This window comes from Ichthyophthirius multifiliis, assembly GCF_000220395.1.
Source record: "Ichthyophthirius multifiliis unplaced genomic scaffold scaff_1120509249393, whole genome shotgun sequence".
Taxonomy (NCBI): Eukaryota; Ciliophora; class Oligohymenophorea; order Hymenostomatida; genus Ichthyophthirius; species Ichthyophthirius multifiliis.
This window is the reverse complement of record NW_004087746.1, coordinates 105,770-130,356: the sequence shown is the minus strand read 5'-3', so window position 1 is coordinate 130,356 and position 24,587 is coordinate 105,770. Positions and strand designations below refer to the sequence as shown.

Genomic DNA, 24,587 nt, shown 5'->3' with positions numbered 1-24,587 from the left:
TTAACACGATAAAATTATATGCTAGTAAAAAGTTTAAAATATATATAAATATTAAGACATGCTTTAGCATTTAAATTTTTAATCTTTAAAAGATTTTTAAAATGATGATTTTAATAAAATAAAACCTGATTTAAAGAAAAGATTTTACAAAAGTAGTTATAAATTTTAAAATAACAATAATAACTTTTAATCTAGTTCTTATAATTTTTATTAAAAATCAAAGTATTTTATTAAAAGTTGCTTAAATTGGTAAAAAATGGGATCTAATAAATAACCATATTTAAATACTCTATATAATAATACTTTTAAAACTGAAAACTCTGATTTTATAAAAAAATATTCATATAATAATGAAGACGATGAAGACTTAAATGAATATGTAAAACTATATAAAAATATTATATGAATTTTAACTTTGGCATTATATTATTTTATTAATATATTTTATAATAAGCAATCTTTACTTTTTATATTAAATCAATTAAATAAATTTAATGATAAATATTATTTTTTTTATTAAAGAATAAAACAAATTTAAATATAAAGCAAATGTATAAAGAATATATATTTAATTTACAATCTTTTACTATTTTCATATTTTATATAAATTTATATTATTATTTTTAAATGATTTAAAACATAATCTTTAAAAGAAATACTTTTTTTTAATAAATCCATTATTATATTATGTATTAAGTAAGATTTTTCTTAATAAATTTAAATTAAATTATTATTATTCTATTTAATATATCATATTTGAATATATATGTGTTTTTTTTTAAAAAAAATAAAAAATTAAGTGTTTAAAATTTAGTGTTTTTAAAATTGTAATAAAACAATGAAAATTAACAATAAAAATAATGAATTAAAAATATCAGATAATTCTAACTATCAAATATATCAATTTGAAAACACATTTTAATAATAAATAAACATCCGAAATTTAAGAAATAAAAATTAGGACACATTTACCGATTAATTTTCAATTTACCCAATAAATTCATCAAACTAAAGTAATATGAAAAAATCAAATTAAATAAGAATTGATTCTAAAAAAAAATCAATTGACTAATATATTAATATGCAGAGTGATAATTTTAGTCCTTTAGTAAGGGAGAACTTTCGAAATTAAAATTTATAAAATATAGGTAAAATAGACAATAAATTATGTTTTACTTAAAATGAAATGAATAATTAATATTCATATTAAAAAAAAATTGATATATTAAAAAAAAAAACTAACAATAACAATTAAAAAAATAATATAAGAATAAAAGGAATTTTTAGAGGAGGATTTTTAGGAATTTTTTAGAAAAAAAACAAGAAAAATAAATAAAAAAAAGATGAACAAAAAAAACTAGAAGAGGAACTTTTAAAACAAAATAAAATGAAAGCCCTTTTTATCACTCTTAATAGACTAGATAATTCTCAAAAAATGAATAAAGCAACTCGTCATTTACAAGATGCAATATATTTAAGATTTTTAAGACATGATATTGAGACATCAGATTACCCTTTTATTATATTTTTATATCATTGGTAAACAAATATTTTATGGAACGATTTTTTATTTATTATTGCTTTCATTTATCCCATGTTGTCTTTCTTTGAAGATTAATATGAAAGTACTTTGCGTTAGTAATTAAGTACTGAATATTATGAAATTGTATTGCTTATTCTTTTTTATTTTGATGTTATTATTGAAACTATTCATAAGTTATTTGATAAGCATCATACTTTTATTGAAACAATTCTTAAAAATCGAAAATATATTTTAAAGTTTACTATACTGACTATTATTTTAGCTGATGTTATTTATTATATATCTAGTTTTCCTTTTTAAAGTTTGAGATTTGGAATTTATATTCGACCATGTTTTTATTTTTTTTATATTATACATAAATATGTTTCTTATAAAAAATTTTATGTTTAGTTTTAGTATTGTTTTATTCTAAAGAATTAAGAAGAACATTTAAAAGTATATCTTAATCTTTAAAAGAAATTTTACAATTATTTTTATTTTATTTATTTATGACGCTTTTCTTTGCCTTAATTGGATGGAAATTTATTGGCGATTTAGATGGTCAGGTATAATACGATGAATATGCAGTAATATATATATATACAATTCAAATTTATTTTATATATTTAATAAAATTATATATGTATAGAGTAATTTTAACAATATATTTACTGCTTCTAATATTCTTTATATTTTAATTACTTTTGATGGATATCCTGATTGTTTAATGCCTGCATATTGTATTTTATTTCATAAAAAAATAAAAATTAAATAAAATAAAAATTTAGAATAATCAGAATATTATCTCTTGTATTTTATGTCTTATATTTTATTATATTTATTTATTTTCATTCCAATACCTGTTGCTGTAGTATTTGAAGCATTTAGAGTAATATATAATCTTCTTATAATTTAATATTTATAATCTATAGAATTAAAGAAGTAAGTTAGTTATAATGGACAGAATAAAACAAAAAGAAGCACTTTTAGCATGTTTTGTATGCTTAGATTTTAATGAGTAATTTTTTTTTTTAAACAAACAAAAATAATATTATTAATGATAGTAATAAATCGATAGATTATAATATTTTTAGATAATTTATGTCTTAAGTGTATAAAAACAAGAAAAGATATATTAAAAGAATAAAGAGTTTATACTTACATATTGATATGAATGATTCTAAATCAATTTCTTTAAATGAATTTTTTGGACTAGTTGATGTTTTAGAAAGAAATCCTAATTTTCATATACCTTTATTTTCAGATTTGAAATTATGGGAAAATTTCCGTGCATTTATAAATAAGAAAATGGCATTTAAAAAAATAGCCAAAAGTACATATTTTGAAGTTTTTATGATTTTAATATTGCTAGCAAATTGTATTATAATTTTTGTTTAAAGTGCTTTAACAGATTAAGAAACTATTGATAAATTAGAATAATGGGATTGGATCTTTAATTATGCTTATATTACTGAGGTTATTGTTAAAATAATAGGCTTAGGAATAGAAAAATACTTTGAGGATTTTTGGAATATATTTGATATATCAATGGTTCTTTTATCACTTTTTGGAAGTATTTTGAACTCTGTATTAGATATTTTAAGAAGTGCTAAGTCTTTGCGTACGACAAAACTTTTAAGATTAACAAAACTAAACAGAATTTTTAAAGTTTTTAGAGCAATTAAAACTATGAAAATAATAAATGTAATTTCTTAAGGGATAGATACTTTAAATTAAGTAAAGATTTTAATATAAAGAATTTTTATGTGTATTCCAATAAGTAAAAAATAAAATAAAAAAAATATTATAACAATAATACAAAATAACAATAATTATAAATTAACTATAAATAAATTATAAATAAATTTTTATTAATATTATTATTATTATTATTATTAATTATTATTAATATTATTAATATTATTTATATATTTTTTTTTTTAATTTTAATATTTTAAAATAAGTATCAAAATTAATTCCCATTTTATTAATTATATTTTATATTTATGCGCTTATTGGAGTAAATATTTTCAATACTAAATTAAATTCATATAGATTAAATTCTCCATATGATTAAAATAATTATATTGATTTTAATAATTTCGGAAATGCAATGTTAATACTTTTCTAAGTTATGATAGAAGCTAATTGGGGTTCATTTGTATATGATTATGCTTACAAATTTGATAATTTTACTTTAAGTGTTTTCTATTTTGATTCTTTTCATATGATTATTTAATTAGTTTTAATTTCTTTAATTAAAGGAATTGTTTGGGAAGTATTTACAGTTGTAGATAAAACAATAAAGGATATTGAAAATCGGGAATAAATTAAAATTTAAGCCGAATTAAATAATTATTAGAATAATTTAAACTAAGAAGTAGACAATTAAGAAAACGAAGAAGAATAAAACTAAAAAGAAATAAAAAATAACTCTTAAGATAATTCAATGCAAAAAGGAATAAAAGAATACTAAATTATATTAAGTAATTTAGATAATGTATCAAATAAAAACAGTATTATATTGGATGAAGGGTAACTTCCAGAAAGTACAAATCATACATTATAAAAATAGTTTACTTTTCATAAATAAAGCACTAATTGCAAATTTGAAGAAGATGATATTTTTAATAATGAAAATGAGAGTTTATAGAACCATTAATAATAGGCTTTTGAAAATGAATAATAATAACAAGAATTTTAATACTAGTAATAATAAAATTTATATTACTCAGATTTACTAAACGATATTTTCTATAATTAAAATAATTAAGAAGTTATACTTTAAAATACATTCATTAATAATACTTAATAAGATTATTATGAAGATTTTATATAATTAAATAATAATAAATAATTTTTTATTAAATAAATTTATTCAGAAATTGAAGAAATTAATGAATTTGAGGAATATTAAAAATAAAAAGAACTAAAAAACAAAAACTAATAATTAATAAACGAAAAACATGAAAAATAATATTAATTAGAAGAAGGGTTTTAAAAATCAATTCCCAGTATTATATAAGAAAATAATGAAAAAGAACAAAACAATAATATTAAAGAAACTAAATAAGTATAAGATATAGTTTATTAAGAAAATAATAAAATGAAATCTTATTTAAATGGCCCTAATATAGACGAAGAAATAATCTTAAGAATAAACGAAAAAAAATCAAACACGAATTCCAAATCGAAATCAAAAGATGAATTATCAAATAATTATGGGGAATATTCTTTCGATTCAAATAAATCATAAGAAAAAGAAAAAAAAAATAGATAAGATATAATAAAAATAAAAAACTATGAAATACAATAATTAAAACAAAAAATAAGACCTTTGAAATATTTTATAAATTCCCAAAACTAAAATAGATAATAAAAAGACGTTCCTGATATAGATTTCACAGTAGATTTAATAGACTCAGATGATGAGTAAGCAATAAAAAATTACACAAAATAATTACAGGACGACATGCTAGATGATGAATAAGATAATGAGCTAAAAAATTAAAAAATTTCTTAAGAAAAAAATGAATATGCGAATTTAGGTAAAGCTAATTTGCATCAAAATTATATTATGAAAAAAGCTTTATTATAAGATTCGAATATGGAGATAATTAAAAAACTTGAAATTGATTATTTTTAAGATTGCTATGGAACTTTTTTTAATGTATTCCACAATGTAAATGTATCTCCTATTTTAAGATATGAAGGATTTCTTCTTTATAATTTATCCAAATTACTTAGACATAAAACAATTCCGAATTAAGTATTTTTCAAACTTATTCTTAGTATTGAAAAATCTGTAAGTGATGTTATTTTTTAAAAAGGAAGTTTTATGAAATTTATTTTTCAAGATTCTGCTGAAAATTGGTTTTGTCTAAAACAAAAAAATAATGAAACATAACCGTGTCTATTAGGCAATGGTCCATGGAATTATTACGATAAAGTATTTAAAAAAGATAAAGATATTTATATTTCAAGAGATTTTTTCCTAAAACCTAAAAATCGTATTATGTAATAATTACTGGTCTAATTTTATTAATCTTTTAAATTATGTGCAAGTTGTATAGATAAAAAACTTAGATTCCTTAGTCTAAATCCTAATCATCATATATTGTAATAATAATATATATATATAAATAAATAAATATATTAATATATATTTATTTGAATTTTTATTTAAAAAAGTAATTTATTTACATTGTTTGATATTAATGATGAAGAAGATAAAACAATTTCTGAAACTTAAAAATTATTAAAAAACACTTTCCCTACATATACTAGCGGTATGAAAGTTTATAGTAAAAAAGTCATGATCTTGGTTCTTTCATATATAGGAGAAAGTGAAATTGAATAATCTAACAAAAATGATGGCGGAATATTTTCTTAATTATATAATAAATAAAATTCTGATATTAATTAGAGAAAGTTTAAGATTAATATTGATAATATTAAAAATAAATAAACTTCTGAGAAAGATAAAATTAATGAATAAAGCTCTATGCCTTTAGGATATGTTATTGAAATGTTAAAAAGTTTTTAAGATTTACTTAGTTTATATAAAACTAATTTTTTTATTAAAGTTTCAGAGTTATTAAATTAAATTATTATTTAAAAAAAAATTCAAGAAGATGCAATTAATGCATTAGATTTTGTTAAAAAAAATAAAAAATTAAATAAATTATAGATTTCTACTTAAAAATTAGTAAATTTAAATAAAAAATGAGTAAATATTTAATATTTAAATATATATATGTATATATAATTCTATTATATTTATATTTTTACATATTTTCTTATATAAAGCTTAAACTATCAATAATTTAAAAAAATTACCTATTTTATTTTTTGAATATATTTTATAAATTTTGTATAAAATACAAATACAAATATATACTTATATTTTTTAAATAATTATATTCAAATTTAATAAAAATTAAAAAATTGATCAAAATACATTTTTTAAGTATACTTAATTATTTCTTTATTGTTAAGCCACAATCCAATCAAGCAATGTACCTTTAACATAATTATCTCTCAAAATATTTAGCAATTAGAAATCTAATCTATATGATTTAACACCTTAATGACTTTATTTATACTGTTATCCATATTCATCTGTATAAATTCCATTAGCTCTATAGTTATGAGGACTTTATATTACTATAATATTAGTTGTACTAATTTCAATAAATACTCCGCTACCATAATGTTCCTTTAAACAATGCGAATTAAGGTTTCCTTTATTAAGAATTGTATTTTTAGAACATTTGTTTTAACAAAGGACTTTTCCACAAATTATACATAAGTTCATTGGCCCATATATACAGTAAGAGTTACAATTTTCGCATTTTTTATTATAATATTTGTTGAAAAAATCATTAAAGTTATTATCAATTTTTATAAATTAAAATTATTAGCAATTATATTCGTTATAAAAATCGAGTATTTATGGAATATCGAGTAATTAAGAAATGCTTTTTTTTATTTTTTTTTCTATTTCTGGTTGTTTAATTCCAAATAAATATATTAAAGAATTAATTTATTATATTTCATTATCATATTATAAGTTCAAATTTACTAATTGATTTTCATTTAAGTCTATAAATAAAGAATATAAAGCCCATATTTAATATATAAAAGATATGTTTTATTCACAAAAAATCTCGTTTTAATTAAATAAGGGTTTTTTTTGTAAAATATCCTTTTTACAATTCAAAAACTAATAATATTTAGCTGATAAAACCTAAATAAGAGAATCTTAAATAATTATTAAAAAATTTGAATTTTAAAAATACGCAAATTAATTAAACAAATATTTTAAATATTAATCTTAAATATCAGTTTATAATAAGTGTATATCTTCATCTTTATTTTATTATTTTTCTTCTTCTTTATATGTATTTTCTTCTGATTCTTCATTTATTTTTTATTCCTATTATTCATTATTTTAAATATTATTTTAGTCTTTATTTTCATTTATATTTTCTTAGTCTATTTTTTTATGTTAACTTTTGAAACAAATTTGATTTAAATTTTCAATTTATGACTAAAACCTTTAGACAAATTGTTATTTTTAAGTAAAATATTAGCTTTCATTTTTAAAAAAGTGATTAAAATGTTACAAAACAATTTTCAATATTTAATATATAAGCCTGTTTTTTTACAAAAAAGAATAAAAGTCGTAATTTTGGATTATCTTTATCATTTCAATTACTGAATTTTCCAGATTCATATTAATTTCTTGGTCAGTTTTTTACTCAATGTTTTCATCTAAATCATTTAAAACCGAATAATAATTATTATTATTAACACATTCTAATTAAAATAAAAACGAGTTAATATTTTCAAATGATTAATTATTTTAAGAAGATTCAACAAACTCGACAAAAATATTAAATATTCTATGACATATAGGGCAATTTAATTCAATATTTTCTTATTAATATTTAATATTCACAAAATCTAAATAACATTAATTATGCATTATATGAAAACAGGAATGAAAATGCCAAAATCCTTATTTTTTTTGATTTTTAGATTATTATTAATTCAAATTCATTTTTTATGCAAAAGCTAAGACTCCGTAATTTAAAAGAGCATCTTTTTTACAAATAATACAAGTATTTTTTTAAGAAGCCATTTCTTATGTTTAATTATCTTCTAAATTTACTAATTATTCTTTATTTTTTTCTACAAAAAGATTTTATCTATTTTTAAATTTTTCCAGTATTTTTTGTTAATTTGCTTTTTTTTCATTTATATTTTTTAAATCATTTTCCTTATTTTTTTAATTTTCCTTCTTGTCTTTTAGAAAACTTATAGTTTAGTTTAATTCTTCTGTAAAGTTTTAGTTTTCTAATAAAGATAATATTTTTTAACATTTCTAAGATGTTTCTTCATCTTTCTTTCCTTTATTTTCTATATAAACTTAATAAATATTAATAATCTTCAATATAGGTTAAACCCAAAAACTAATAATATTAATCTATTAAATTTTATTCTATAATAAATTCAATAAGAATTCAAAAAAAGATTTATTTATAAGATTTTCTGCTATTACTTCATCCACAAAGCAATTTCCAAGAATATAAAATGCTGCTTTTTCTTAATTTTCTTTTTTTTCATGTAAAAAGCTATAATAATTAGCCAAAAGCGAAGAATACCAGAAGTAATAAGAGTAATCATAGATATTATCAAAATCTTTTTTTAAAGAGAATTTTTTGTTTGATTAAGAAAAAGTAGCAATGTAATTAATTTATTTAGAAAAATCTACCAATTTACTCATATACTACTAAAAAATTTTTTATACAAACATAATATCAAAATTAGAATTTTTATGTAAAACAGAAGACATGAAAAAGTTCGAAAACTGATTAGTTTTTTCATTTAAATTTGGTTTTTTTATTTCATAATAAAAAGATGTACAGAAATTAAAAACATTCATTTTATCTACTAGGATATAATTTATGAATTCTAACAAATCCTTATACATTTTTACTTATAAAAATTAAAATTTATCTTCTTCCTTTATTATTTTTTCTTCTTAGGAATAAATATCCATAAACTCTTGTCTTATTGAAAAAGATTTCCAGATATCAAAAAAGTTAATATTTTTTAAAATCCTAAAACAAAACTAAATGAATAAACAGTCTAAAATTTAAAATTATATTTCACAATTACAATACCATATTATTTAATATTTAAAATTCTCTCCTTAGTATACCCATAATCCGTTATATATTTCCTTTTATTTATTTTTTAAAAACAAAAGACAAAAATATAAAAAATTACTCTTATAAAATTAACAGTCCTTAAAGGATATTTCAATTATTAAATGAAGAAATAATCAAAATTCTCAAAAGATGATTTACCTAATCCAACTTTAAGTTCATTTAATTTCTCATCATTAACATTATCCCAATCAAGTTAGAAATAACAAAAAAGCAAAAGCACCAAAACTCTATGCAAAGGAATATTAATAGACGAAAACTAAATATTTAAAGCATGTGTATTTGCACTATTTCCCAAAATTTAATCCATGATTTTTCCTATTAATGAGAAATAGAGTTTTTTTTTTTTTTCTATATTATCTAATTAAAATAAATAGTAAACAATATTCATAAAACTTTCTTAAATTAAAAGTTCAGCTTCAACAGCTCTTTAGAGTTCTTTAACATTATCAAAAAAAGCATCTAATGGGATTTTCGGAAGTAAAAATTTAGCTCTGAAATGAATTTTTTAGCAAACTTCAGTAAGTTTAACTTAGAAATCTTCGTTTTGGATAAAATAATCAATTGATTTATTCCTAAAAGTCATATATTTTACATGTTAAAACGCATTTTTGAATAACTCTTCGAATCCATGTTTAAGTTCACAAATTTCAAGAATTTTCTCAAAAAAATTAATAAAATAAAATCTACTGAAGAATTTCTTCTTAAAATTTTATTTCTCAAACTCAAAATATTCATCATCTTTTTAATATGAAGAAGTACATTCATTTAAAAGATTAGAAGTAAAAAATTACACAGCCAAATCTTAAAAAGGACAATATTAAAGTTCTTCTGTTTCTGAATATTAAAATATAAAATGGAACATCTTCACATAGGCTTTAACTAAATTTATTTTGAATTCGAAAACACTGAACATATTGATTAAAAAATGCTTTATTTTTTACTAGTTTTATAAATTTATACAACATAAAAACCTTAATAAGTTCTCCATAATACTACAAGTGCAATATTAATTATTTCTTTTAATAAAATGTAAAAGAAGATTTTATTAATTTGTCTGATTTTGGATATCTAAACAACAATGCTTTAATTCGTATTTGTTTTCATCACCACGATTCTCATTTATTAAAAAGTTTAAAAAATTCTGCATTAAAATTGTCTTTCCAGATAGAATTTCGCATATTTCAATACCTATAAACACTAACCTTTAACAAATAAAATCTTTCTATATATAAAAGCTATTCAATTAATTAAAAGTTTCCTCAAATTAATAAAAAATATCATAAAATATACCCTATATAACTTCTTTTATTTTTATTCTTATTCCTATTTCTATATTATTAAAATCTAAATCTTCTTTACTAATATTTGCTTAATGATCGCTACAAAATCCCTTTTTTAAAATAAAATAAAATAAAAACAAATAAAATAAAATAGAATAAAATAAAAACAAATAAAAACAAATATAAATAAAATAAATATAAAAACTTATTCTTTCCAAGCTCCAACATCACCACAATCACAGCAACCTGCACATCCTCTCTAAATACGAGTCCTATGCCCTTAATGATTGCCTTTTTCAAAACATTCTTAACAAATTATACATGTTTCATCAAGCTCACAATCAATACATTTAACACCAATATCATCTTTGTCTAATATCTTTCCACAATAGGTTTATTTTTTTTATTAGTGTAACTTTTCTAGTTCTATTTAATAATCCAAATTTGAAAATATCAATATTAATAACCTTGTTTTTACGCATTTTAAACATGATTCGCACATTTTATAATTCAAATCATGGTTACAGTTTATATACATTTCGAAGATTTTCTATACTTTATGATGAGTCTCAGAAAGAGGGTAGGAAGGAATATATCTTTTATTTTGAAGAATATCATTTATTTGTTTGTTTTAAATTTATTATTATTCTTAAAGTTACAAAATTTATTATATTAGATTATTATTCATTTTTTAAAAAATATTAATTTTTTTTAATTATTATTATTTAATAATAAAATGATTATATTCTTTTAATTTTATAATACTTTATCTTCAATTTTTATTTATTATATTTTATATTTCTATTTTTTTTAATTTTTATAATTTTTGTATAATAAATATTTGAAAAATAAAAAAAATATATAACTATAGAATCATTTATGAAATAATAATAAGATTATTAATAAATATCAATTGAATAAAATACTGAAGACATAAGTTAAATATAATAAAACCTATAAATAAATTATGGAAAAAATAAAATATTATTTTAAATAAATTCAGTTCCAGTTATATCATTAGGACCGCATTGTAATTTTTGTTTTTTTTAAAAAAAAATATTAAATTTTATATAATCTTTATAAGTATTAAGTAATAAAAATTTAAAAAATTTATCCTTTTTTAATTAAATATAATTTATTTTATTAATATACTTTTTTTATAAGTTTTTTTATTTCTTATTGCTTTTACAATCTTATCTTCTTTTTCTTATTTTTTAACAGTAGTTTTAGTATAGCTTAAAGATAATTAAAGATAATTATTTATCTATTTATTAAGGGCAATACATTTTACTTATTTATTTACTTTTTTATTAACGTCTTTAAGCAATCCAGGCTATATTAATTAAAATGACTTAAATTAAGATTAAATAAAAAAGCATCCTGAGTATTTTTATTTTTTTTATAATTATATAATTAAAATATTAATAATTTAGTTATTGTTAATTATGTAATATAGTTAAAAGATAAAATGATCATCATTGTGATTATTGTGACGTATGTATAAAAGGTTATGATCATCATTGTATTTGGATTGGAAAATGTATAGGATAAAAAAATATAATTATTTTCAAGATATTTATTGTAAGTGGCGCATTGACTTATATTTATTCTTTTATTTACTTCGCATTCTTTTTTTGATTTATATAGATAATGAGTATTTTTTTTTATTAAAATATGATAACTATTTATTAAGGAATATTTTTTTAATATTTACTAATTTTTAAGATTTTAATAAATGAATGTATAAATTAAAATAATAGTATTTTTATTTTTTAAAAAAATTTAATATACTCTTAATATTAAAATATCATTTTAAAAGTTAATTTTATAAACATAATAAATTCAGAATATATTATATCTAATTAATTTATAATAAAATTATAATTAAATATATTGATTTATTTAATAAAAAAAAATATTTATTATTTATATTATATTTATAAAAAAATAATCTTTAATAAGATTAATTATATTTATATTTTATATTTCAGAATAAATAAAAAATTATTAAATAAATATACTATTAGAAAAATAAATAAGTATATAAATAAATATAAATAGATTAATGGCGTAAAACAACTTACCTATTGTATTTGATGCAGGAACAGGGTACATATTTAATTAAAAAAAAAACTGATAATTAATTTAAATTAACATAAATTTAAATACAGTTATATTAAAATTGGTTTTGGAGGTGATAATTTCCCAATGTATTCGATTCCTGCAATATTAGGAAGACCAATGCTTAGATATAATTAAAAAATAGATGATATAGAATTAAAAGTAATAATAAATAAAAATATAATGATATAATTTTTTAATACTTTTAAATTAAATAAAAAAAAAATAACTAAGGAAATAATGGTAGGAGATGAAGCTGCTCCTTATTAAGCTATGCTTGAATTAAGTAAGCCTGTTGAAGAGGGAATAGTCAAAAATTGGGATGATATGGAAATCATATGGGATTATTGTTTTAAAAAAGTAAACTATAAATAAAATAAATTATGATATATCAAAAAAAAGGTTAAATAAAATACATAAGGAAGCACAATTTTAATGACTGAAGCTGTATTAAATCCTGATGAAAATAAAAAAAATATGGCTGAACTATTATTTGAAAAGTTTTAATTTGGAAGAATGTAAATAGGCATTTAAGCTTTATTAAGTTTATATGCTGAGGTATAAAAATGCAGTTTTTCGATAAATTTAAAATATAATAAAGGGTTTATAAACAGGAATTTTACTAGATGCAGGAGATGGTGTTACTCATTGTATTCCAGTTTATGAGAATTTTATTCTTGGTCATTTAGTATAAAGAATGAATATAGCAGGAAGACATTTAACTTAATATTTGGTTAAATTATTATTCAGAAGGTATATATATATAAAAAAATATATATATAAATAAATAACATATAGAGGTTATGCTTTTAACTCAACAGCTGATTTTGAATAAATACGTACTTTAAAAGAAAAATTATGTTATGTGAGTGGGGATTTAGACGTAGATAGAGAACTTGCTAATGAAACTACTTGCTTGGAAAAAGAATATAAATTCCCAGATGGAACATCAATTAAAATAGGAAGAGAAAGATTTGAAGCTCCAGAATTATTATTTAATCCTTGTTTTGATGGACATAGTTTTGGTGGAGTACATAATATGGTTTTCGATGTAATTTAAAAATGCGAAATAGATTTAAGATCAAAAATGTATTAAAATATATTGATTTCTGGCGGAACAACTACTTTTCCGGGATTTCCTACTCGTTTATAAAATGAAGTTATAAAATTATACAAAAAAGAAATTCTTAAAAATAAATCATACAAGGACAGCAAGATAAAAGTTAAAGTTATTGTAAGAATTTTTATTTTATAAATTTAACTTTGTTATTAATATATTTTATTTTTTAAATAATTTAAGGATCCTCCTAATAGAATGTATAATGTATTTATTGGCGGAGCTGTTTTAGCTAAAATTATGTAAAACTAAGATAGATTTTGGGTATCGAAATAAGACTATGACGAAATAGGAAAAGATAGAATTATTTCTAAATTTTAGAGTTCATCTTTATATTTTTGAATATTATAAAAAAATCAATTATTATAAAAAATAAATAAGGATTATAAATATAAATATATATATATATAAATTTTAAAAGGAAATATTTATAAATATTAATATATATTTATATATATATATATATATATATATATAATTATTTTTATAAAATAATAACAATATTATAATTATTTTTATATTATTTTTTTATATATTTTTTTTTTTAATAATTTTAAGAAAAAATAAAAAATTAATTTAAAATGTAATAAATATATTTATCATTATATTTTATTTTTTTTTCATATATTTTTTTATTAAGATATTTATCTTACTATAAAATCTCTATATTTTTATAAACTTTTTCTCACATCTTTTGTTTTACTTTCAGCAATTTCTATTATATTTTTTAATTAATAATATTAAATAAAAATTTTACTTATAAGTATTTTTTTAAGAAATAGTAATTCATCGTCTTCCTTATCATCAAACCAGCTTTTTACGAAAATAGCATTATCAGGTTATTATTAAAAATTATGATGATTATTATCTAAAATAATTGTTTTTTTTAGATCTCTTCCTACACGGCTTAAATCCTTAATGTACACTAATCCTTAAATTTAACAATGTTATCTATATAATTTATGTTAAATTAATTTATTTTTGTCGAATTCTGTCACTGTTTAATCTGCGTACTATATAAAACTTAAAGTTATTTCATTTATTTTTTAAATAAAAATATAAATTTATTACTTCCTTTATTCCTGCAGTAAATATGATTAATTCATAAAATTTAGAAAGATCATTTAAAAACTCTTACAAATAAGGCCTCTATACAAATTATTATTTTTATTAATTGAAATGACCTAATGTTTCATCTAAATCCAATATTAAAGTATAAGGTTTTTCAATCATTTCTTAATAACTTCTTTAAGGTAAAAAAGGTGTTTCTTTTACTACTTCTGTTCCTTAAGGCAGACTTAACATTTCTAAATTCATATTCAAATTATGATCATTTTTGACATAAAGATGCTTTATTGGTGACTCTTATTTGTTTTCTTGTATTCTAGTCTATTAATCATTTTTTTTAATTTTTCAATATTTTTAATTAAAAATTTTTTACTGATAAAAAAATTGCATTTATCAAATATTCCTTGTAATTTATATCTGATTTTAATAAAAAAAATTAAATAACATAACATTTTAAAAATATAAATTTAAACATTGAATTGATTGCTTTTCTTTAAGACAATATTTAACAGTTTTTATAATAGGGTTTATTCTTTAAATCTCATTTAAATTGCTTAATAAATAAGTTAAACTTTTTTTTTTTGGTATTTTTTTTCGCTTTTAAATAATTTACTTTAATATATTTTTTAAATGGTTTTCAACTAAAATATTGTTTCGTTTTAATTAGTTTATAACTGTTTAGTTCATATTTCTTATTCTTTTAATTTTTATAATAAGCTATAATTAGTTAAACCATATCTTTAAATTTTTAATTAATAACATATATTAATCATTATAATTATGATAAAAATAATAAATTTTAAATTTATTTTACAGTATTTATTTGTTCCTTATTAATTTACTACAAAATCAAGTAAATTAAAATAAGTAAATTTTAATGAATTATTTCTAGTATATACTTGAAAATGCTAATAATTTCAATAACATTTGAATTTTATAACAAATTTGTATTTTAGAAAATCATTAGAGAAACGCATTAAAAAAGGCCTAATGCTGATATCTTATTAAATATATAATAAAATAAAAATTTAGAAAAATAAATGTAATAATAATTATATTTATATAATTACATCTAATAAAAGTTATTAATTTATAGTCTATTTATTTTCTATTTATTTAGTCAATAGATATAATTTATTAAAATCTAATTAAAAAAATGTTTCCCAATATTATTAAAAATTAGGAAATCCTAATTCTTCAGGTCCATTTTAAGAAAACTAAAAAAAAAAAATATAAATTTTTTAAAAAAAATTAAAATTATTAGTATTATAAAATACATAAACTAAAAACTATAATTAATCTTCAAGTTAACATAATTATTGCAAATTAATCTTCAATTTTTTTTATTAAAAATATTAAAATCAAATTTTTGCTAATTTTTACATTAAATGTGCCTTAGGTATATATAGATACGTTATCTGCTTCAGATTAAAAATTTATCGTTTAACTTACTTAATTTAAAACTTGCTTCTTTTATTTAATTTTATTTTTATTTTCCTAATCAATGATATGTTTAATATTCTTTTAAGCAAATAAAAAAGGTTCATATGATGATTTTTACTCGAATTAAATTTATTTAATATAATTCATATTATCATCATATTTTTTTTCGAAATATTCTTTAATTAAAAGGTTAAATTAATTAATTAAATAAAAAAAAAACTTTTAAATCTAATATCATTCTCATCCTGACACTTATCAAAACTTTAAAATACTTGAGGAGGTTGTTTAGAAGATTAATTTAAATCTTTTTTTTAAGTAAAACTGACTTTTTGCATATTATTAAAATTTAATATTTTTTTTTTTTAATTTTATTACTAAAATTTATTTTATTAGAAAATATAAATAATATAAATAAAATATAAGATATAATAATTATATTTATTTATTTATTAAAAAATTATTGTATTTTATCATTTGCCTTTATAAAAAAATAATTTAAAATTGCATTTAATTGATTGAATAAAAATATTAAATAATAATAAAATATAATATATAAAGATATATTAAATATAAATAGTATAAATTTATATATAAAAACAATATATAATATATATTTTTCAAACAAACAAACAAAATTTATAAAATTTAATTACAAAAAATTGTAATTATAATTTTTTATTTTAAATAATATTGAGGTACAATGGCTTTTTTACTAAAAAGTATTATATTTATAATTGTTTCTTGTTTTATTTTTAATAAAATTAGCAAGTATTTTTTTCTTTTCTTTAAAAATATTACGTTGATTAACATTATTTATATTAAAATAAATCATTTATTAGTATCCTTTAATTAAATTTAGGATAATTTTATATTTAATTTGAGTCTGATGTAATTATTATTATATTAATTTTAAATAATATATTCATATTTAAGTATTTTTTATCTTTCTTTTTTTAAATGAATACATTTTTTTATTTCTAAATTATTATTTATTAAATTTTTATATTCAATCTATTAATATAAATTTTAAATTTCATTAATTTAATTAATTAATTAAGCTAAATTTATTCTTGTTTATATTAAATTATTTTCATTTCATTAAATTACTATTAATTAAAACAAATATCTCATTAAATGAACTTATTTATTTATTTTAAGTCAATATCTATTAGTTTAAATTTAATTTATTCTAATTAATTTTTCTCAAGTATTTATTTATCTAGCTATTCTTATATTTTCAATTAATAATTAATTTTAGTGGTCTATATTAATAATTCGATTTTAAATTATTTTATATAATAATTTTAGTCTTTATTTAAATTTTAGTTTTCTTATAAAAATTTATTTTTAATTCTAAACTTCTTTGTGTAAAGTTCTTACCATAGTTCTTATTTTATATTATTTTTCTTTATATTTTCGGTTAATTTTAATCAAAGATTTAAAATTCTTAATGTATTTAATGCTTTTTTTATTAAATTTGCTATATTTGACAATCTATTTTGTTATTTCTTATTAATATTTATATGTTTATAAATATTATTTTTAATTATTTTAATATTAGAATATTTAATTCGAAAACATATTTCAATTATTAATATAACTATTGCATCCTTAGCTGAAAACTTTTTATCCTATTCCATAATTCTACAAATTAAAGATAATTTTAATATTTGATTTGTTAAAAAATTTGGGATAATTATTTTTTTATAATTTTATCATGTAAATTTTATAATAGTAGAAATTTTATTTTATGTAAATGTATATATCTCTTATCATATTTTTTTTTATTGTATAAACAATGTTTATTATATTATTTTTGGGAAAAAATAGATTTTTATTTGCTTTTTATAATATAATTAATTTATTAATAAATTTTATATTTACTTTATTAGAAATATATAATTTAAAAAAAAAAAAACTCAATCAACTAAAAAAGAAGGCAAAAACCATATTAACTGTAATATATAAATAATATTAAGATTATAGTAAGTTATTTATAATTAAATAATATATAATTAATGTTATTTTTCTAATTAAATATAAAAAATTTACTATAAATAATAAATAAATATTTTTTTTGGATAATTCTATTATAAAAATAAAATAAAATCAATTTTGAAAATCTAAAAATTAATCAATTACTCTTTTTCCTTCCAAATATAAAATCCCATGTTCATATGTTTAAGGAATCACATCATTAATTTGATTTTAGCATTTTAATATTAAATGCATTCCAGTAGTTACTTTTGAATCTTAACTTAATTAATAAATTAAAAATAAACATTTTTTTTTAAAAAAAAAAAAAAAATTATTTACATATTAGTTGGATTAACAATTTTTGCTTAAATTTTAACATCCATATAATTATCTAAAATATAAGAAACATGAGAAATAACTTATATACTGTCTCCAATATTTACAGGTTCAATAAATTAAATATCAGTTAAATTTACTATTTCGGGTATTTCTTGACCTTTAACATGATAATATCCACAAAGCCAACCAGCTTCAATCAAAATCCTTGCTAAAAATCCACCAAATATTTTATTATGTAAATTTCTTTCCTTTAAATATTTATAAAAAAATAAATACTTTTTTAATTAAATTACTTAAAATTACATTTAATAAAAACTATCAATTTTCGTATTTTAAATAGGCGTATATGTTAAATATTTTTCTTTATTCATAAAAAAGTTATGTAATAAAGTAATTTCATTAGCAGAAGGCTCTTTTACATAAAAAGATTATTAAGAGTTTAATTTTCTTTAAATTTGACGTTTTTCTCCTTACATAAACCTTAGTTCATTCATTTTATATTACGTTTCATCAATGTCATCAAACTTTAATTTAGGGACTTCAAAACTTATTTTTTTATTTTTTCTTTTAAAAAAAATAAATAATATTATAAATGAACCTTTTATTTGTTCTAGTATCTCTAGCAACCATTAAAAACAAAGAAGTACCAATAAGTTCATTTTATTAATATATATCATTTTAAACTTCTATAGAAGATTTTCCAACATAACAAACATAAGATTAAATAACCTTTTTTTTAATAAAAAAAATAAAAAATAGAATTATATTATATAAATATAGTAATAAATAAATACTATATCTTCTTATGGCGATATATATTTATAAAATTTAACATTATCAGCGCATGCTGTAACTATAATTACTTAATTATTTTAATAATAGTCAAAATTACAATGTTTATATGATACAAATCCTGAAAGTAAATCTAATATTTCTAATATTCTACCTATTCTTAGCTTTTTATCCTTTAATTATTTTATAATATAAATATATATATTATATAATTTAATTCGTTTACTATAAATATTTTTTAATTACAAATCTTAACATTAAATTTTAATAATCTTTATTGTTTGATATAGGTAATACTAATTTAGTCCAAGAATTGCGAGGTGTATTATAATTTTTATCTGTCAAAATGTTTTAAAATTCTGATTCTTAAATTTACAATGTATCGACATCAGGCAATAAATGATTGATAACATATTTAATTAATTATTCCTATTTTCCCTTTATAAGTACAGTTTTATTTATATTCATAGCATATTTTTATTATTTTTAATAAAGTTATTACAATGATATAACATTTTTACAAAAATTTTTAGTTTATAATTTCGATAACATTTATTTTTTATTTAATTCTAAAGTACAAATTTAAAAAATAAAATAAACTTAGTAGTTAGAATAAATTAATTATTTATTTTTTATAAAATCTATTATATATAAAAGAAATTTACAATATATTTCGTTTTTTATAATATAACTTCTTTTTAATATAAATATTTTAAATTACATATATAAAAAAATATAAAAATTCTTATAGTTTTATATAAGATAATTTAACTTAATACATATAAATATATTATAATTAAAGATTATTTTATTATTATTTATTCAATCATAATACTATAAAAAAAAACTGAATTTTAAATTATTAAAATAAAAAAAAAATACATAAACTAATTTATAAAATATTATTTATTTTTAAAAAAAAAAAAAAAAAGCAAAACAATATAAAATCAATTAAATGTTTTTTTAGTCATTATATTATAAAATTCCTCAAAATCAACAAGACCATCTTTATTTTAATCAGCTCTATCAATCATTTCTTATAATTCAGCTTCTTCCATAGTTTCTCCTAATTCTTTAGCTACTCTTCTTAAATTTTTGACAGAAATCTAACCTTATTTATCATCATCAAATAATCTAAAAACTTTTTCGATATCTTCTCTACTATCTTTATCTGAAATTCTTGCAGTCATTAAATCCAAAAACTCTTTAAATTCAATTTAACCATTACCATCTTAATCTAGATCAGAAATCATTTAATAAATAGTTTAATTTTTAGCTTCAAATCCTAATGATGTCATTGCTGCTTTTAATTCTTTAGGATCTATTGCACCTCCTTAATCTGTATCAAATAAATCAAATGCCTCTTTAATTTCCATTATTTCATCTTCTGTTAAACCTGGCTTTTCATATTATTTAGGATTAAAATTTTTAATTTTGGGTTTTTATTTATTCATTTTTTAAATTTTTTTTTTTTAAAAAAAATTAATTTTTTTGTTTTTTTTTTCTAATTTTTATAATTTTTTGTTAGTTTATTTCTTTTTTTTATTTAAACAAAAATATTATGTATAATTTAAAATAATTTAATACATAGAAATTTAAGTAATATACATATATAAATATATATATATATATATATAATTTCATTAAATTTATTTTTATGTATTATTATAATTAAATTAAAAAAATGTTTTATAAATTAAATATAATAAATATTTTCTTGAAAACGAATTTAAAATAAATAGATAAATACTACATTATTTTTTTATAAGTATTTTATTATTGAATAATTTATATTATATTTTAATATATTTATTTAAAATAAAAAGAAAATTAATATATTTTATATATATAAAATTCAATCTTAATTACATTCCTTATTATTATTAATTTAACTATCGTATTCTTTATAATTATTTGATTTATTAGATTAATTTTCTTTCTGAAAATTATTTTATATTTAATTAAAAATATCAGGATGTTTTAATTTTATATGTTATGCCAAAGATCCTTCTGATCCATATAATTTTTGGCAATCTTAACATGGACATTTATAAAATCTTTAAATCTAATTGGCTTATCGTCTATATCTTTTTTACTTTTCATTTTCTTAGTTTTATAAATTATTCTTTTTATAATTATAGATTTTTTTTAAAAAAATGTAATATTTTTAAATATAAAATTAATCTGACTTCCAAATTACTAATATCATTTTAAAGTTTGTCTTTATCAGTTTACAATTCTTTTATCTTTTTTTTTTATAATTATAAATATGTTTAAACATTATTTAATTTATAATTTTTTTTAGTTATTATAGTTTTTCGTTTTTGAAATTTAAAACCTGTTTTATTAATACTACGTTTGCTATGTATAAACGACAAACTTCTTATTCATAAAATTTTTTATTTAAATCTATTAAGTATTTTTAAAAATTAATAATAATTATATTTATTTATTTTAATTAAATATTATGTTTAACTTTATTAAGAATTATATGCTATTGTATTATGAGAATCAACCATTTTTTTTTAATTTCTGCTTATTATATATTTATTTATTTTTATAAAATATTTATTTTTAAATTAAGAAAAATTAGTTTTTTGTGAAAAATAAAATGAAAAAAAGTGAGAAAAATTATATAAAATAAAAATATATATTATTATATATTACATTTTTCAGATTTTATAATTTTTTTATAAATTTATTTAAAAGCATAATGAAAAAAATAAAAATAAAAAAATATTTATATATATATAATCAAAAAATAAATAATATATAGAATAATTAAAAAATCATTTATTAATTGAAATTTTATATTTTTAAAAGTAATTCTTTGTTATATTTTTAATTTTATCATTTCTATTATTTTCTTTAATAGATAGAAATTAATATTTATTTTTTGTTTAATATAAAATAAATATTTGAAAAAATAAAAATATTCATTAATATTTATAAATAATTTATTTTCTATTTTTAATATACACCTTTTATATTTTTATTTATTTATTAATATTATTAATAAGTATTAAAATGATAAATAAAAATAATTAAAAAATTATTGTTGTTAATTATTAGTCATAATAAAAAAAATAAAAATAATTATTAATAAAAATTAATAAAAATAAAAAAAAAAAAGTAAAAAATAAAATAAAAAAAAAAATATAAAAAAAATGACATCATAAAATTCTAATTTCTGTGTATGTGTTCGAATAAAGCCTACAACCTGTCCTTCCTTTTATACTAATGGTCATTAAGAAGATTGTAAATATATATCAGTAGGTCCATAATAATCAATTCTATTAATGTAGCCAAATAGCACATGTGGTAACAAAGTATTTATGTACGACAGAGTATTTGATTCTTAAACAAAAACCTTATAAATATTCTAAGAAATAGTAAAACCTATATTAAATGAATCTCTTCTGAATGGATTTTCTCAAACAATATTAGTTTACGGAATGACAGGTTCAGGAAAAACATATACAATGTTTGGAAATAATTTTGAGAATAAAAAAGAAGAAGAAATAGCATTCGAAGGTGGAGTAGTCTAAGAATCCGTAAGGTTTATAATAGAAAAATCTCCTGAAAATAAAATAAAGGCTAAAATGTCTTATTTGGAAATTTATAATGAATAAATAAGAGATTTACTATCTTAAAATGAATAATCTAATAATAATTTAAATATTTTAGAAGATTTATAAAAGGGAGTTTATTGTCCCTAACTTATTGAAAAAGATATTCATAATTTATAAGAAATACAAAGCTATATTTTTTAAGGAAATAAAAAAAGGACTATGGCTTCAACTAAAATGAATGAATTTTCTTCAAGATCACATGCTATTATTTAATTATAACTGGAAATAGAAAAAGATATGTCCTCAAATAAAGGATTTAAAAACTACTTTTCCCCAAAACTATATCTAGTAGATTTAGCTGGAAGCGAAAAAGCCTTCGAAAATAAAGGAAATAGACTTAAAGAAGGTTCCAATATTAATAAATCTTTACTTTCATTAGGAAATTGTATTAATATTTTAGCTGGTATATATATAAATATATTATTATTTATTTATTTATTTTTAAAAATAAATAAATTATTTTTAACAAAATAAAAATATATTTTATAAAGAAGGGAATAAAAAATTACATATTCCTTATAGAGATTCTAAATTGACTAGATTATTAAAAGAAAGTTTAGGTGGAAATGCAAAAACTTTAATAATAGCATGTATTACTCCTGCATTTAAATATATAGAAGAGACGATTAATACCTTAAAGTACGCTTAAAGAGCAAAAAATATAAAAAAAGAAGTTTATGAAAACATAAAATAAATATATGAAGAAAATATTCAAGTTTAATAATAATAATTTTTAGCAGAATAATAAGAAATAAATAAGAAATTATTTGAGCAATTTTTATATTTAAAAGAATAAGAATAGGAAAATTTTGAATTATAGAACGAAAAAAATAAAAAATAACAAGAAGAAGAAGAACTAGAAAAAAAAACTAAGAAAAATAATTAATAGAAGAACAAAATAATACATATGAAAAAAAATAACATTATTAATTTAATAATTAGAAGAATCATTAACCGAAAGTGGATATTTATAAACAAAATTAAAAGAATTAATAAACATAAAATAATATAATGAAAGAGCAATTCATGAAATAATGAATACAATAAATCCAGCAGGGCTTTCATAAAAAGACTTGATTCATAAAGTTGAGAAGTTAAATATATTAAGAGAAAATATAAAAAACAATGCGAATTAATTAAATAAATAGGAATTAAGAATATAAAAAACGAATAAAATAATAAATAAATAAGAGAAAAAATGGAAGATTTATACTAAAAAAAGTTCATTTTTGAATGCTAGAAATTAAAAAACTTCAGTTTTTTTACAAAACTATAAAACGAGAATCAAAAATTCGAATAAAAAATAAATAATTTAATTTAAATATAAACATAAAATAAAACTGATGAACAAAAAAAAGTTTTCTAAATTTAAAAATTAAAATAACAAATAGAAAATATTACTAAATAATAATTATTAGTGAAAAAAACTCCAACTAAATAATAAAGTAAATAATTAATATTATCGTCTAATAAAAATACGTTTATTAATAATTGCAATATTAAAATTACACCCAGAAGTATTTCTTAAAGAAAGAGTTACCTTTAATTTTAAACTTT

At 17.1% G+C, this 24,587-nt stretch overlaps 7 protein-coding genes across 7 annotated transcripts, besides 24 other annotated features; 3 read left to right on the top strand and 4 right to left on the bottom strand. All coding sequences in view use genetic code 6, as the record gives it.

Moving 5' to 3' along the window:
• Positions 1–1,387: 1,387 nt before the first annotated feature.
• IMG5_000790 (hypothetical protein) lies at positions 1,388–5,696 on the top strand (the record flags this gene model as incomplete). Its single annotated transcript, XM_004040107.1, has 7 exons — positions 1,388–1,874; positions 1,934–2,088; positions 2,172–2,262; positions 2,311–2,411; positions 2,455–2,540; positions 2,587–3,302; positions 3,487–5,696. The coding sequence occupies 7 exons, from the start codon at positions 1,388–1,390 to the stop codon at positions 5,694–5,696; spliced, it is 3,846 nt and encodes a 1,281-aa protein (XP_004040155.1).
• Positions 2,276–2,307: a microsatellite.
• Positions 3,353–3,389: a microsatellite.
• Positions 3,391–3,447: a microsatellite.
• Positions 5,646–5,688: a microsatellite.
• Positions 5,697–6,222: 526 nt separating the features above from the next.
• Positions 6,223–6,265: a microsatellite.
• A 208-nt stretch (positions 6,266–6,473) lies between these two features.
• IMG5_000780 (hypothetical protein) lies at positions 6,474–11,043 on the bottom strand (the record flags this gene model as incomplete). Its single annotated transcript, XM_004040106.1, has 4 exons — positions 6,474–8,206; positions 8,345–9,272; positions 9,320–10,651; positions 10,747–11,043. The coding sequence occupies 4 exons, from the start codon at positions 11,041–11,043 to the stop codon at positions 6,474–6,476; spliced, it is 4,290 nt and encodes a 1,429-aa protein (XP_004040154.1).
• Positions 7,429–7,477: a microsatellite.
• Positions 10,658–10,737: a microsatellite.
• Positions 10,658–10,744: a microsatellite.
• A 613-nt stretch (positions 11,044–11,656) lies between the features above and the next one.
• Positions 11,657–11,702: a microsatellite.
• An 808-nt stretch (positions 11,703–12,510) lies between these two features.
• Positions 12,511–14,121, top strand: IMG5_000770 (hypothetical protein; the record flags this gene model as incomplete). The annotated part of the gene is made up of 6 exons (XM_004040105.1): positions 12,511–12,650; positions 12,713–12,824; positions 12,897–13,022; positions 13,065–13,220; positions 13,264–13,896; positions 13,963–14,121. Exons 1-6 carry the CDS (start codon positions 12,607–12,609, stop codon positions 14,119–14,121), a joined length of 1,230 nt encoding a protein of 409 aa, XP_004040153.1. The 5' UTR covers positions 12,511–12,606.
• Positions 12,790–12,856: a microsatellite.
• Positions 13,418–13,452: a microsatellite.
• Positions 14,122–14,203: 82 nt separating the features above from the next.
• Positions 14,204–14,261: a microsatellite.
• Positions 14,220–14,256: a microsatellite.
• A 21-nt stretch (positions 14,262–14,282) lies between the features above and the next one.
• Positions 14,283–14,321: a microsatellite.
• Positions 14,292–14,326: a microsatellite.
• A 73-nt stretch (positions 14,327–14,399) lies between these two features.
• Positions 14,400–15,012, bottom strand: IMG5_000760 (hypothetical protein; the record flags this gene model as incomplete). The annotated part of the gene is made up of 2 exons (XM_004040104.1): positions 14,400–14,792; positions 14,851–15,012. The coding sequence occupies 2 exons, from the start codon at positions 15,010–15,012 to the stop codon at positions 14,400–14,402; spliced, it is 555 nt and encodes a 184-aa protein (XP_004040152.1).
• A 680-nt stretch (positions 15,013–15,692) lies between these two features.
• Positions 15,693–15,721: a microsatellite.
• Positions 15,722–16,814: 1,093 nt separating this feature from the next.
• Positions 16,815–16,863: a microsatellite.
• Positions 16,832–16,897: a microsatellite.
• A 693-nt stretch (positions 16,898–17,590) lies between these two features.
• Positions 17,591–17,628: a microsatellite.
• Positions 17,629–18,209: 581 nt separating this feature from the next.
• Positions 18,210–19,866, bottom strand: IMG5_000750 (hypothetical protein; the record flags this gene model as incomplete). The annotated part of the gene is made up of 6 exons (XM_004040103.1): positions 18,210–18,245; positions 18,433–18,547; positions 18,607–18,898; positions 19,254–19,335; positions 19,401–19,571; positions 19,645–19,866. The coding sequence occupies 6 exons, from the start codon at positions 19,864–19,866 to the stop codon at positions 18,210–18,212; spliced, it is 918 nt and encodes a 305-aa protein (XP_004040151.1).
• A 479-nt stretch (positions 19,867–20,345) lies between these two features.
• On the bottom strand, positions 20,346–20,852 carry IMG5_000740 (hypothetical protein; the record flags this gene model as incomplete). The annotated part of the gene is made up of 1 exon (XM_004040102.1): positions 20,346–20,852. The coding sequence occupies one exon, from the start codon at positions 20,850–20,852 to the stop codon at positions 20,346–20,348; it is 507 nt and encodes a 168-aa protein (XP_004040150.1).
• Positions 20,853–21,000: 148 nt separating this feature from the next.
• Positions 21,001–21,035: a microsatellite.
• A 23-nt stretch (positions 21,036–21,058) lies between these two features.
• Positions 21,059–21,114: a microsatellite.
• Positions 21,115–22,460: 1,346 nt separating this feature from the next.
• Positions 22,461–22,523: a microsatellite.
• Positions 22,475–22,567: a microsatellite.
• Positions 22,514–22,564: a microsatellite.
• IMG5_000730 (kinesin family protein, putative) lies at positions 22,537–24,045 on the top strand (the record flags this gene model as incomplete). Its single annotated transcript, XM_004040101.1, has 2 exons — positions 22,537–23,433; positions 23,522–24,045. Exons 1-2 carry the CDS (start codon positions 22,566–22,568, stop codon positions 24,043–24,045), a joined length of 1,392 nt encoding a protein of 463 aa, XP_004040149.1. The 5' UTR covers positions 22,537–22,565.
• Between the last annotated feature and the right edge of the window lie 542 nt (positions 24,046–24,587).